We start from the raw sequence: 15,599 nt of genomic DNA, 5'->3' as shown, positions 1-15,599 counted from the left end.
TATCAGCCGGGCGCAGTGGCTCACATCTGTAATCCCAGCACTTTGGGAGGCCAAGGCGGGCAGACTGCCTGAGCTCAGGAGTTTGAGACCCGTCTGGGCAACATGGTGAAACCCCGTCTCTACTAAAAATAAAAAAAATTAGCCAGGCGTGGTGGCATGCACCTGTAGTCCCAGCTGCTCGGGAGGCTGAGGCAGAAGGATTGCTTGAACCCCGGAGGCAGAGACTGCAGTGAGCTGAGACAGCACCACTGCACTCCAGCCTGGGTGACACGGCGAGACTCCATCTCCAAAAAAAAAAAAGAAAGTCAGTTATTTATACATGAAGCTAAAGAAAGAAAGTCTTCCCAGGTGAAGCCTTTAAAGTAATACTACATGTGCTTCAAGATGTTTATAATGCCTGCTGCACAGAAATCCCACTTTAGGTCACTAGCCATCACATGGGTAACATGAGAAAGATAATGAAAATATTCTTGAAGTTTCCTGAAGTGCAACAACTGGGAAATCTCTTAGCAACCAACATGTAAAAATATACTGTACATTCTTATCTATTCATTTTATCTTGAACTGAGCAGTAACAAAATCACGTGCTATCCTGAAGAGTCAACTGTATTTGAAGACAACAGACCAAAGAAAATCAAGACCTCAGTTTCTTATGTCCTTATATACACTAGGGGACACTTGATCAATGATTTTAAGTTTAAAAAGCATTAGATTTCCAGTTTTAATCTGTAGATTTTATATTTGAGATCAATTAGGCAAGAAATGTCATGAATAAAATCAAATGCAAAAGGGCTTATTTTTGTGACAAACACTGGAATTAGGAAGTAGTATGTCAGAATAATTAGGTTGCCCTTAGAGAGAGACAGACAGAGAGAAGTATTTCCTATAACTCTTGTTAGTGAGCTACTGGATATCCATAGTCACTATCAAAGAGTAGGCCTCTATAAATAGAAGCAGAGATAAACAAGTAGATGAATGGTAAAGTAGGAACAGAAAGGGGAAGAACCATTTAAACATGTATTTGTCCCATAGTAAATGCTTTATGTGTATTTCCTTGCCAGCTAAGCCTTATAACATAAAAATAAAGAAATTAATGTTCAGGGAAGTTAAGAAAACTTGAATCACACAGGTAGTAAGTGGCAGATCTTACATTCAAACCGCCCCCCAAAAAAAAGAAAGAAAAAAAAAAAGGGAAGAGAAGCTAGAGAGGGAGAAAGAAGAAAAAGATGATAATGTCAGAGAAATAATTCATAACCCCACGGTTACAAGTTTGCTGGGTGTTAATAATCATTTAAAATATAATTTCCACAGGAAAATAAATTGGCTTCCAAACAATGACTTACCAAAGAACTTTGGGAACCCAAGAAATTAAGTTGGGAACTTTGTATATACATAACACTTTGGAAATTTGAAAGTACTTCTATATCTATTTTATCACTTTAAAAGTGGCTTGTTAGTGTTCCAAAGAAATTAAATAATACCCATCTCCAAAAGAAACAGATCCTGCCACGTGTCGTGATCTGTGCCTGTAGTTCCAACTACTCAGGAGGCTGAGGTAGGAGGATCAGTTGAGCCCAGGAGTTTGGGGCTCCACTGAGCTATGATCGTACCACTGCACTCCAGCCTAGGTGACAGAGTGAAACCCTCTTGTCTCTTAAAAAAAATTCTGGCCGGGCGCGGTGGTTCAAGTCTGTAATCCCAGCACTTTGGGAGGCCGAGACGGGCGGATCACGAGGTCAGGAGATCGAGACCATCCTGGCTAACACGGTGAAACCCTGTCTCTACTAAAAAATACAAAAAAACTAGCCGGGCGAGGCGGCGGGCACCTGTAGTCCCAGCTACTCAGGAGGCCGAGGCAGTAGAATGTGGTAAACCCGGGAGGTGGAGCTTGCAGTGAGCCGAGATCGCGCCACTGCACTCCAGCCTGGGGGACAGAGCGAGACTCCGTCCCCCCCAAAAAAAAAAATTCTGTTGTGAGATTCAAGCAAATTTTCATTAACTTGAGTATTCTGGGCATTTGTGTATATTGGAGAGAAAGTTGTAGTTAACTAAAATTGCTTAATATTCAAGTTTACCAAGAGAATATATCTTGTTTTAACCATTAATGTTTATTAATGTTTTCAAAATATCCACCCTAAAAATTATTGTATTCACCTGCCTTAAATTATACAGTATGTAAAGTTATAATCTTTAATGAGCCGGCATCATGTAGTAGTACCTGAATGAAGATCACCACTATGAATGTCTGATGTACAGGATAAGAAAAGTTAGTTGCACATATGGAATAGACAAGCTGAAGTCTAGAAGTCAGATTTTTTTTTTTTTTTTTTTTTAAATTTTGAGATGGAGTCTTGCTCTGTCACCCAGGCTGGAGTGCAGTGGCGCGATCTTGGTTCATTGCAACCTCCGCCTCCCAGGTTCAAGCGATTCTCCTGGACTACAGGTGCGTGCCATCACACCTGGCTAATTTTTTGTATTTTTAGTAGAGATGAGGTTTCACTGTGTTAGCCAGGATGGTCTTGATCTCCTGACCTCATGATCCGCCTGCCTCGGCCTCCCAAAGCGCAGGGATTACAGGCGTGAGCCACCGCACCTGGCCCTAGAAGTCAGATTTTTAAAAGCTGGTATGTTGGTATCTCTTTTTAGGACATACTGAATAAGAACATATATTAAAGTTATATAATGGCCTTTATAATGGTTTTCTAATGGTTTTAGAGTAATGTTATCATTAACTTTATATTTCTTTAGTTTTCTGAATCTCAAAAGAAAAAATTTCAATCCAAACACCAAGATTTTCAAGCAATTTTTTAATCCTTTTTTTGAGACAGGGTCTCACTCTACCACCCAGGCTAGAGTGCAGTGGTGCAATCACGGCTCACCACAACCTTAACCTCCAGGGCTCAGGTGATCCTCTGGCCTCAGCCTCCTGAGTAGCTGGGACTACAGCCATGCACCACCATGCCTGGTGGGCCGATTGCCTGAGCTCAGGAGTTCCAGACCAGGCTGGGCAACATGGTGAAACCCCGTATCTACTAAAAATACAAAAAATTAGCCAGGTGTGGCGGCGTGCACCTGTAGTCCCAGCTTCTAGGGAGGCTAGTTGGGAACTCCTGGGCTCAAGCAATCTGCCTGCCTCAGCCTCCCCAAATGCTGGGACACAGGCATGAGCCACTGCACCCAGCCTCAAGTGATTTTAAATGCAATAAATCAGTCACGTGATGATGCATAAAGATATCCCATGAGATTACAATACTGTATCTTCACTATGCCTTTTCTATGTTTAAATATGTTAGGTACACAGATACTTACCATTGTGTTACAATTGTCCACAGTACTCAGTACAGTAACATGTTCTACAAGTTTGTAGTCTAGGAGCAATTGGCTATAGGCTAGGTATGTTGTAGGCTAAAAATCACCTAATGACACAATTCTCAGAATACAGCCCTACCATTAAGCAATCAATGGCTGTACTTTTAAGGTTTTTTTGCAAAGAGCTCAAAAAGGTACTCTGATTTCTTTAGACTGGTCTTACATGAATGGTTTCTAAACTTGCAAATCTGAGTAACAGTTGAAGGTATAACTAATGATCATTTTATTCTAAGACATGTCGATGTATCTTAAGATATGTCTTAGGGGGTTTAAAGTATACATGTTTATAATATATTTACCAGTTATATAGAAAATATTGATTTTCTAAAAGTATAAATTTCATAAGAGAAAAGGAAATACTGTGAATAATGAACTTATTTTTTAAGAGCACAGTGGGGAGTTCAGGCCTTGGTTCAGGATATAGCATACTGTGTCTTTTCTTTAACAATTGAATAGAAGTCACAGTTTTGTTATATAATTATTTAGTTAGGCACACATAAAGCAAAACATTATTAGACTTCATTGAGATACAAACTGGCCCGAATTAGTGAAAGTCACATACTATAGAGTATTTTTAAAGATTCACTATTATATTATTTTCATGTAAAAACAGTAACCACAATTAGCTGCCCACAAAATGTTGTCAAGCAGATATCCAACTGAGGCTCCTTTAATGAATAAAGACAATTTAAGTAAATGTTGTATCTGGAATCTGAACGAAAATCCATAGAAGTGATGGTTCTTAGGGGTAGTATACAATAGTTAAGAGCAACTAAATGATTCAGTCTTCTGAGATGTTATTCGTCTTAACCAGTGAGCTGTTAACCAGATGACACAAAGCTAGGCTAGACTACTAATGAATATGCAATATTTTTTTTTTCAGCTGGAGATAAGTATGTGGTTTCATAGTATGCAACATACCTTCTGCATGTTCTTGCTGCCTTTTCAGAAGATCAGCAGGGAAAAGAGAAACTGACTTTCTTTAACAGTAGCCCTGCAGTATTTCTTATTCTTTTTGGTCAAGAAACAGAAATGGAGGCATGACCTGTGCCATTTCTATTCACTCTGGTCTTAATATGAGAAAATACTATCTTCACTCAAGACCTGTCTACATTCAACACATTTATTTTGGAAAGTTCGATGCTTTTTTACTGATACTATTGTCAATCTTTTTCTTTTTTTAAAGCTCAATTTGCTTATGTAGGGTGTGGTCAATTCCACCTTCTCAATTCACTAGCCTTGTCAATTTTATCTAGAGGCTTTGCTCAAACAACATTCTTTCTAGTTGCACTAAACCCACGCTGGACATACGGCAAAAAGCAGGATGAAGGAGGTTTTAATTTCATATCCCAGATCCCAGGTTCCAGTTTTCAGCCTCAGAATCACAGAAAAAATTCCTCATGCTCATTTGTAATTTCCAAACGTAGTACATAAAAACTTTTAAAATTTTTAAAAACTTTTAAAAAATTCTAATGTTAAAATTCTTATCCTTACATAAAGTTAACTAGTCCTCTACTAAAACACGTTTTACTTAACTGTATCAACAAAGCTTCTTTGTAATTATGCTAGTGAGATGGAAATAACAATCTAACCAGAGATAACTTTCAAAACTTGAGTTGATTATAAGAAAACTATTTCATGTGTCTTTCCCCCCACTTTGGAAATTCTAAAAGCAAAGCCTATATAAATAATATCAACACCTTGTCAAAAAGCTGTCCCTTTAAAGGAGGAAGAAAATGTTTCTTCATGTTTTTAAATTAGCATTAGGTATATATAGAGACCCAGAAAATAGAGTTAGGAAAGGAGCAAACTGAAAACAGCATTAACTTAGTTTTCACTTATTTGGTTAGCTTCTGCCTGCTCTTACATATCATTTACGTAAAGCTCAAATTGGAAATCTGTCCTGTGAAATATTCTTCCCTAATGGAATATTTTTTAAAAACTGAAGATGATTACTCTTATGGTACAAATTTATTAGAACTTATGCAGTAATGCTAGAAACAACAAAAATCATAACAGTATTTTATACAGTAGGCAGTTCTTTTAGTGCAGGTACAGTATTTACAGTTAGCCTATTTCATAATCTTTTTGCCATAAAGGAATTCTGACTCTAAAGTGATAGCCTTTTTGATGTAAATGCTAATAACATTTAAAATTTGAACAAGGAATGTTGCAGGAAGATGCATAATGCTTTCTCTGTGTTTATCAAATTTGTCTTCATTTCAAAGCGTCCAAGAGTGCTATGATTCAGCTCAAGTTGTAGAAGATGAAAAATAATTCTTCAAAGAATAATGAATAATGGCCCTATTAAGCCTCCAACTAAAATTGCCAATATGTATTTATTGGAAAGAAGAGAACTTTGAGATGACCAATACCTTTTGGCAAGTGGTTTACTAAAGGTATGACCAAGCATGACTGTTACTGTTAAGTCAGAATTTTTAATATATCATATAAAAGTAACTCAAAGTTTCTATACTCTTCTGCAGGAAACCTATATAGTAAGCCAAATGCAGCCCCCTAAATGATCACAAATGGTACCCATACCTATTGCGCTTTCTTCCCAGAAACTGTCCATTATCATTCAGTGAAATAGTTATATTAATATACCACTAGATACTAAGAAACTCCCCAAAGACCTCCTAAGAGCATGAAACACCACCCAAATCCAACATAAACATCAGCAAAGGCATATTTATTTCTAATAGTTAAATACCAAGGAAAAAAATACCATTCCCAACCTTCTCCACTTACCCAGGAGTTTTGCGATGATATAAAGTGCTTGTCCCCAAAGAAACAGTTTTCCATCACGGCCACAGTTGCTAGGAAATCGTTTTTGACTACCAGGGTTATTTTTTTCATATTCTACAAAGTCAGCTGGCACATAATAGTACTTTGGTACAACAGGATATCCTATGGAGTTTAAAAATAAGTATTTAAAATATAACAAATCTGTATTAGTCCACTCTGATGCTACTAATAAAGATATATCCAAGACTGGGTAATTTATAAAGGAAAGAGTTTTAATGGCCTCAGAGTTCCACATGGCTGGGGAGGCCTCACAGTCATGGTGGAAGGTGAAGGAAGAGCAAAGGTATGTTTTACACGGTGGCAGGCAAGAGGGCTTATGCATTTATAAAACCATCAAATCTCCTGAGACTTATTCACTACTATGAGAACAGTATGGGGGAAACTGCCCCCATGATTCAGTAATCTCCACCTGGCCCCACCCTTGACACACGGGAATTACTATAATTCAAGGTGAGCTTTGGGTGGGGACACAGCCAAACCATATCAAAATTAGTGTCTTTCCCAAAAGTTCCCTTCAAGACACTGTAATGATTAGAAAGCAGGGAGGAAGACTTGTTGTGCAGGAGGCAACAGATTTGATAAGCTATAGAAAGCCGGATATTCTGGTTCCTTTCAGATATTGCCAGTGAAAATCATGGAGAAAAAAAATTGACTTTAAAACACTAATTCAACAGCAGATTGTTATGCTTTGGCTAACAATGAGTACATAATCTCCCTCAACAACATTTAATTTTAATACCTTTAAATGAATCAACAAATATACAGTATGCAAATATTTAGAGCCATAGAGGAAGCTATTTTTAATAGGATAAGTCTACAGAAGCTTCACAAATGAGATACTGTGTAATCTTAAATGAAGAATTATAACTCTGAGCCATTGCTAGAGCAAAGAAATCCCCATTTAAGCATTAAGCCCATTATCTACCATTCAATATCACTGAAGAGAAAAAGCCATCTTCTCTGTGACCATTTAAAAATGGATTGGTAGGAACTAAAATTATTATTTAAGAGTAGAATCTTTGTGGATGATAAAATGGGAAAATAATCAACAACCTATGTAGGATGCTACAGAAGACTTTTTGCAATATTAGCCCACAGTAAACTTAATTTTTCTAATGAAATATAGATTTCCCTAAAATTTTGCTTCCTTACGTATCAGACAATCAACAATATTTGTGTCTAAAATCAGTAAGAAGGTCTATGATATACAGATAATACTTTGAACATCACTCTCTGAACACGATGAAACCTGAAGCGAGGTACATTAAACTGCTACACCTTAATGCATCAATGATCTAACACTAAACATTAAAAGATCTGCTTCAAAGGATTTCAAATATTACATGCATTACAAAACTTAATGCATTATTTCTCACACTGGACAAGTGATTCTTTGTAGCATAAAGACAAAATTAACTTTTAAAAATTAATATTCACTTTGAAATCAATGTTTATCCATAAACATTTCACAACTTTTAACATTATAAGCATGTTAGTGAGCATATAATATGAAGTATTTACTCTGAGATATCTCTGGAAAACCCCAAAGAATATCACAAATTTCATGTGAGATAGGAATGGGGCTCAGTGCTATGATTGTCAGTACTTTTAAGACCCAAAGACATCTAGAACATCTCATTTGGAATTCCTTTGAAAATTGGTTTTCCAGTTATACAGAAAATTCAGTTATGTTTTTTGAGGGTCCCTGCTGGTGTCTGACTGAAACCAATATACCCTTACTCCTAAGACTGGGCCTTCTGACCATTTCTAAAATATTAAATCCATCCTCAAAGGATGATGTTTTAGCACCATGGCAGATGTTCAAAATACAATGCTAAGGACTCTAGAAAAAACTCTAAAGAAGAGGCCAGAATATTCTCAGCAATTCTAGTGCCTTTAGACAAGGGCAGAACCTCTCTAGGTAGCCCTCCACGGGGGGCACTCACTTGACTATAGCATTTTTAGTGACCTGGATAAAAACTAGTCACTTTCTATTATTGTGACACTGTTCAGAGTAATGGAGTTACATAGTAAGTAACAGATGGAGGAGCTCAGTCTACCTGACAAACCATTTTGGAATGACTATAGCCATGCCCACCTAGATTCATCTCCATCTTTGTCTTGCTTAATCTTCTTTCTGATTTCATTTTAGGGATCACTTATTTTTTCAATTTAATATAAATTATTGTGTTTTACAAAGGACTCATTTATACATTTTAAATAAACATTAAGGAAATGTTGGTAGGAAGAATTTCTTAAAAAGACAACTATACCTTCTGTGGTCTGATGAAGTACTGGAGTCAAAAGATCCTGATATTCCTGTACTTGCTTAGGATTGCCTCTAAAAACTCCTAAAATATAAAATCCAGTAGCAGCTGAGCTTAATAAGGATCTCAAAAATTTTACCTTAGAAAAAATATATTAACCCAGTTACAATTATTTTGGTAATTTTCTATGCAAATGGTAAAATTAAAATTGAAAAAAAGTAATGCAAATCTGTGTGATATTTTTTCAAGAAACTGGTTTTAGAAAGTCACGTTAGCATTTAGAATTGAAAACTGAATTTTAATTGAATTTTCCCTATTCCTAAGTATAAATGTTACATACACTCACATTATCAAGGATTACAGTATTAATGATTTCTACTAATAAAAATTTTTCTATGTAAATATGAATAATATATATGGTATCATTTTTTAAATGCTTCCAAGTTTTTTTTTAATTCTTTAAATGATTTAGCATTCACTCAGAAAGCAAGAGAGTCACATATACAAATGCAGGGCAATTAACATCACTGAAGTGCAGTCTATTTTTCTAGCTGAAAAAAGTCATATTTCATTTCTGCTCTTCTTTAAACCACTTAAATCCTATAGCTTAAATTTCAGGAAAAAGCTTACTTACCATCAATCATCATATAAAGGAAAAATACGGGAAATTCACATTCAATGCCATCAAATAGCTAAAACAGAAAACAAAACATTATATTTTTCACTAACAATTAAATTATTATTATTATTTTGAGACAAGATATCACTCTGTGGCCCAGGCTGGAGTGCAGTGGCACAATCATGGCTCTCTGCAGCCTTGTCCTACTGGGCTCAAGGGATCCTTTTTCCTGCCTCAGCCTCCCAAGTGGCTGCGACTGTAGACACACACCACTGTATCTGCCTATCTCTCTCTGTTTCTCTCTCTCTCTTTCTTTTTTCTCAGAGATGTGGTCTCCTCCCTGTGTTGCCCAGGCTGGTCAAACTCCTGGTCTCAAGAGATCCTCTTATCTTGGTCTCCGAAAGTGCTGGGGTTACAGGCATTACAGGCATGAGCCACTGTGCCCAGCCACTAACAATTAAATTAGAAGAACTATAGTTAGGTGATATGTCAAAGATTTGCTTATAGCAATAAAATTGAACTGATTTTCTAAGCAGTTTCCGTGTTCTTTTTTTAAAAAAAAATTTCCTCAGGTCTTATTATTCAAAAGCTCACTCATTCAGTCCACCAAACTGCAGTCCTTCAATAAATATTTACTGAATACTTACTAATGCCTGGAACCAAAAAGACAGAGAACTTCCCTCAGAGGCTCACAGTCTAATAGGGAGGCCAGCATGTAAATAAACAACTACTATGCAGTAGGAAATATCTACACATGGTATGTCAGGCTCATAGGGAGTGGAACACCGGAGTCTGCCTTGGAGTCAGGGAATGTTTATAAGAAAGGAGATGTTTCAGCTAACACTAGATGGACTTCAATGGGGAGATGAGCTAAAGTAACTCAACGCAAAGGAAATAATAGTTACAAACCACAGATGCATAGAAGCGCAAAGTATGTTAAAGAATCTACCAGCAATTCAGTATTTCTGGAATAAGCAAGGACAAAGTAGTAAAAACTGAAACCCAACAGATGGGCCCGGCCAGCCAGATCAGGAAGGGCCTTGCAGGTCATGCTAAGTGGCTAAGACTTTGGTCTGGAAATAAAAGAGAACCACAGGTGAATACTCAGCAGGATCAGATTTACTCATTATATTTACTTGCTAGACTGAGCAGCTGGTAATACTGAAGAGAGTTGTAGGGCAAGAGATAGGACCAGCTGGAATTCTGCTGGAGCAAAATCCAAAGAGAAAAGATGACAACCTAAACTGAGGTTTCTTAACTTCGGCACTACTGACATTGTGGCCAAATAATTCTTTGTTGTTGGGCTGCCCTGTGTGGTGCAGGAATGTTTAGTAGCATCCCTAGTATCTACCTTCCAGATGTCAGTAGTACCTACCATATTGTGACAACCCAAAATGTCTGCAGACATTGTCAAAAGTCTCCTGGGGGGCAAAATCACCCCAGATCCACTAGCCTAAACCAGGGAGTAATAGAGAGGAAGAAACAGAATTTTAGGATTTTTAGGAGGCTAAATCTGCCAGCCTTGGTGATTGACAAAGGTAGATGGGTGAAAGGAAGTGCCTAGAATGACTCTCAGGTATAGGGCCTGGGCACAGGAGTGGAAGCTGAATACAAGCAGACTGTAAGACACCTAAGCGAGGATGTCCACAAGGCAGCTGCGTACAGAGGGTGGGCACTTGAGGAGAGGTATGAGCTAGGGATGGAGATCTGTGGTTAACAGCTATAGCTGAAGCTGAGAGTTCACAGCCAGAATGAAGAGAGGCTAGGGCTGTGGATGGACCCTAGGAGAAGTGCAATGTTTAAGAGGGGGCAGAAGAAGAGGAACCTGCAAAGTAGAATAAGAAGTGAGAGAAGTGGAGAATAAAGAATGGGGTCACAGCCAATAGAGAATGTTCCAACAAAGAAGACTCAGCAAAGACACTCAAATGCCAAGAAGTTCTGTGAAATGAAATCAGAAAAGCATCCACTCCGACTCAGTAATGTAAGCGGATTGAAGCCAGCACAGCTACTGGGGAGTGCTGGGAAGTAAGCCAGTTTGTAGGGGAAAGAGTAAGCAGGATGTAAACAAGGAGACACCAAGTAGAGGCCATGCTTTTCAGATGTGTGGCACAAAGAGAAAGAGGATGGAGGTGGACAGGGAAAGGGTTGAGGTTTTGTTTGGTTTCTTAATGATAAACATCAATATGCTTAATGAGGAAAAAAGCTAATTTAAGTTGGGGAACCAAGACAGAGAAGGTAGAAATGGGGAAGATGAGGAGAAAAAAGAAAGAGAAATAGATATCCTTCTATCACAGAAGAAAACAAGTGAGGGTGTCAAGAAAGTAAAAGAGAATAGGATGGGGTATACACAGGACGGGTTAGCCTTAGAAAGAACAGAGAGCTCCTTCTGTGAGGCAAGAGAGACAGAAGGAAGTATGGATGAAGGAAAGACACAGTGGAGGAGACCATGCAGAAATGAAAGGCTATCAAGTAGAAAATAAAAAGGAAAGTCTGCAAACTTGAGTACAAATAGGAAAAAGCTGGAAAAGCTTTCAAGGGGAGTTCCTGGCAGAGTCAGATAGCAGGACTGACAAGAACTGACAGCAATTATGAGGGTGAACCAAGACAGATCTCCTGTCTGTGGGGCAGCTCCTACCCACAGTGCTGTGGCTTTCCTTGGTGGTGCTCAGCAGAAGGTGCAGAAAACTTGCTGGACAGATCCAAAGTTGGAAGTGTGCAAGGTGGTAGTTAGTTGCAGGTGGTCCAATTCAAATGTAAGTGCTGTAAATATTGGCACAGAAAATGTATTAAATAGGAAAGAAACATTTGAAGATGTTTAAGAGATAAATGGATCTTTTGGTCCAACCTAACAGATTGTAACACTGCCAACACTGCTGAAAATTTCAAAAGTGCACACAATAAAATGGTTTCCAAGTGATAGTCAACTGTGAAATTAAATAAAATAAAGCTGGGTGTGGTGGTGTATGCCTGTACTCCCAGCTACTTGGGAGGCTGAGGCAGGAAAATCACTTGAGCCCTGGAGTTCCAGTACAGCCTGGGCAACCTAGTGGGATCTGGTCTCTATTTAAGGAAAAAAAAAAAAAAAAGAAGTTAAATAAAATGATAAATAGCTTGTCTAGCTTTTCTGCAAAAGTGTATGTCAAATTTTAAAACAGTACGTTAATTGCCAAACAACTTAAAAGGTACAATGTTGCCTATACATTTTCTATATACAGATTCCTAGGGACCTTACCTACCTTCAGTGAGTGAGCCAATTGTGCCCATGCATACAAAATATCTTTCAGCCGGGCACAGTGGTTCACGCCTGTAATCCCAGCACTTTGGGAGGCCGAGGAGGGCAGATCATTTTAGGTCAGAAGTTTAAGATCAGCCTGGCCAACATGGTGAAACCCCATCTCTATGAAAAATACAAAATAATTAGCTGGGCATTGTGGCATGTGCCTGTAATCCCAGCTACTCAGGAGGCTGAGGCAGGAGAACTGCTTGAACCCGGGAGGTGGAGGTTACAGTGAGCTGAGATCATGCCACTGCTCTCCAGCCTGGGCAACAGAGCAAGACTCCATCTCAAAAGGAAAGAAACAAAAAAACAAAATACCTTTCAATACCCTACGTTAAAGCAAAGTCCTCAGCAATGTGCATGACTTCTTACTTTTTTGGGGTGCTATTTTCTAGATGGCTTAAAGGCAGCTAGTATAAAACTAGATATAGTGGTATGTGTGTTTTGAAATACAAAATATTTTAAAACTAAATATTCAGAGGACTATATTTTAAAAGAAAGTATCTAAATGAAACAGATAAAGGAAGATGGAATGGCCTATCAGTTTTAATAAAAGAATTTGCTTAAAAGATTGAAAGGAATATTGCAAACAGATATTTAATATTACAGAAGACAAAGAGTATGGATCAGGCAAGCAGAGGACTGAAAACGCAGTAGAAAAATTATTCACCCAATAAATCAGCATGGCCCATTATCAGTAAATACCTCACTGGTAATAAGAGCTAGCACTTACTGAGCATTTACCATGTGCCAAGCACTATTCTAAGCACTTTTATGTAAGTTGTTTAATCGTCATAAGAACCTCATGATATAGGTACTATTATTATTTTACCCCAATGAAAAAAATTAAACACAGAGACAGGTTAATTAACTGGCCCAGGGCCACATAGCCAGTAAGCAGCAGAGCCAGAATTCAAACCCAATGGTCAGTCTCCTGAATCTGTGCTTTTGATTGCTCTGATATGCGATTACCATGGAATATTTTTTAATACCTTAATTTCAGCTGGCTTGTAGTAGCATCTGTTGGGATCTTCCAGTGATGTTCTATACCCATCTCTCAAGAAACGTTTAAATCCATATTTTCCTTTTAATTTTCTAACCACTTTATCAAGTGTCTGGCTAAACAGAACTTCATCATCCAGGGCAAATGCAGGATAACTGATACAGGGGAGCAGGGCGGCATCTGTGTTCTGGAGGCAACGGGAAAGAGAGACTGTGAGTGTCCACAGTGATGTGATCAACACAGTCCAAGGAGAATGATAGAGATGAAAAGCCAGTGAGGTTATGCAGTCAAAAGTGAGCACGTTCTGCTCCCAGGATCAGACAGCTGTTTCTATGGCATGTTCCAGGAAACCTTACAGAAGAGATAAAACTTCATTTGTTGATAGTATTTTCAAGGTTCAATGGGCTCAAATGTCAAAATATTAATTAAAATGGTGCGCAAAAATTTAATAGTTGTCACAACTTAGTCTGTCACAACAATTTGCTTACAATAATGAAAAAGAGGAAACAACCGAAATATCTAACAATTAGTTGAGTAAATTAGCAACTATTAAAATTTATATTGTAGAAATCCGTTTACTGGTATGGGACAATATCCACTCACAGAGCTAGGTTATCAATCAATATAAAAAGTACTCATAGCTTTGTAAAATACAAATATTATATATGTCTAAAAATAAGTGAAAACATATATACCAAAATGTTGTCAAGATTGTATCAGAGTGGTGGCATGAGTGGGTATTATATTATTTGCTTATTTGGGGAGCTTTTTTAAAAAATGATAATCTTACATTACTTATACAAAACGGTTTTGAATAAATTATTCCATTTTGGGTGTTTTCTAAATAACAGAACCACAGACAGTCCCTAGAAAATTCTACAATCAGGTAGGATAAGCATACAAAAGTTCATCAGGAAAGGGGCTAAAAGTGTATTGAATGAGAGAAAAGAAATAAGGAATGGAAGGTTATTTTATCCAAAAGATAAATACATTATGAAAAATATTTTTCTAATATACCATGGCAAAAAAATAATTCATCTTGGCCTAATGTTGCTACTCCCCCAAAAGAAAAGTCTATTTTTGTAGTCTCCTGCAAGAGATTCAAAGGCCAAAGCAGCCCTGTCCACAACTCGCATCCATTTCCTAAGACCTCCCCAGGCCAGAGGAGTAAGGGGCAATATCTATCATGTCTTCTTATCCCTTTCGGACGACCACTAACATTTTAGAGTACTTTATTGGAAATTAAGGTAAAACTACATAGAAATCATAAACAATAGTTCATGATCTTTATTAAATGTCTCACATGTGATCTTGATTCTCTGGGTAACAGAGAGCACAAAGTTTGCCTGTTGCGATTGTGAGCATCGAGATCCACAAATATAACTGACCACGAACAGCCCTGGAAAGAGAAAAAGAAAAACATTTCCTAAATTAAGAAAAAAAGACTTGGAGAACATTTGGCATTTTGACTGTGAAAAGTTCACAAAAATACTGACATTGACTGCATTGAGTGTGGAGTTCCAAAAGATTTAAATTTTGTGTGTACTTTGAATATTTCTCAAATTTCCTGTAATAAACATTAACTTTATAATCATAAAAATGTTATTTTTATGTTTTCCCTAGTTTTCCTTGACTTTTCTTATCAATCGAAATGTACTGATTACAAGATAGCCACTATATTAGTGACATTTATTTTAATGAAAATACAATTAGTTTAGCTAACATGACAAAGAATGAGAATGCAGATTCATAAAATCTGAGTTATACATTCCTCATAAAGAATATTGACTATATGATCAAACTAAACAAATTTAGATATAATCTAGATGAATGTAAAAGAATACTGTATTAAAATATGAAGACAGGAGAATCTCAAATAACAATAAAGCAACTAATCTGAACTAATATTCACTGCATCAAGCACTATGCTTTATGTGTCACCTGGATTGTCTCATTTAATATAGTGAAAAGGACATTAAACCTTACTTTAACAGAGCAAAGGTCCAAAACCAAGTCTCTAACACAGAGGCCCATTCTTTAAACACTAGATTATACAATTCCCCCATATATATACATATTTCATACAATTCTCCCATATATATATATGCACACACACACATATATATGTATTTCAAGAAAGAAAAAAAAGCTTGAATAAAACGAATAGGTGTAACAAAATGTTAATCTATCTGCTAATCAGGTTAAAACTACTGCATTCCATATTCAACAGCTTTACTGGGGAGTTAAATATTTGAA

The 15,599-nt window shown here is 37.2% G+C and overlaps 1 protein-coding gene across 5 annotated transcripts in view; it reads right to left on the bottom strand.

Annotated features, from left to right (window-relative positions):
• Positions 1-15,599, bottom strand: part of PHKB (phosphorylase kinase regulatory subunit beta) — a 224,228-nt gene that overhangs the window by 84,638 nt on the left and 123,991 nt on the right. For all 5 annotated transcript variants that reach the window (XM_007992231.3, XM_007992276.3, XM_007992243.3 and 2 more), the window contains 5 exons: positions 14,647-14,742; positions 13,333-13,530; positions 9,079-9,136; positions 8,451-8,528; positions 6,121-6,279 (listed from right to left, as the gene is read on the bottom strand). In XM_007992231.3, coding sequence (XP_007990422.1) covers positions 6,121-6,279; positions 8,451-8,528; positions 9,079-9,136; positions 13,333-13,530; positions 14,647-14,742 — 589 coding nt within the window. The remainder of the gene's footprint in view (positions 1-6,120; positions 6,280-8,450; positions 8,529-9,078; positions 9,137-13,332; positions 13,531-14,646; positions 14,743-15,599) is intronic.

Source organism: Chlorocebus sabaeus, chromosome 5 (genome assembly GCF_047675955.1).
Source record: "Chlorocebus sabaeus isolate Y175 chromosome 5, mChlSab1.0.hap1, whole genome shotgun sequence".
NCBI classification, from domain to species: domain Eukaryota; kingdom Metazoa; phylum Chordata; class Mammalia; order Primates; family Cercopithecidae; genus Chlorocebus; species Chlorocebus sabaeus.
The sequence above is the reverse complement of the archived record's forward strand: the minus strand, read 5'-3'. Positions and strand labels throughout refer to the sequence as shown.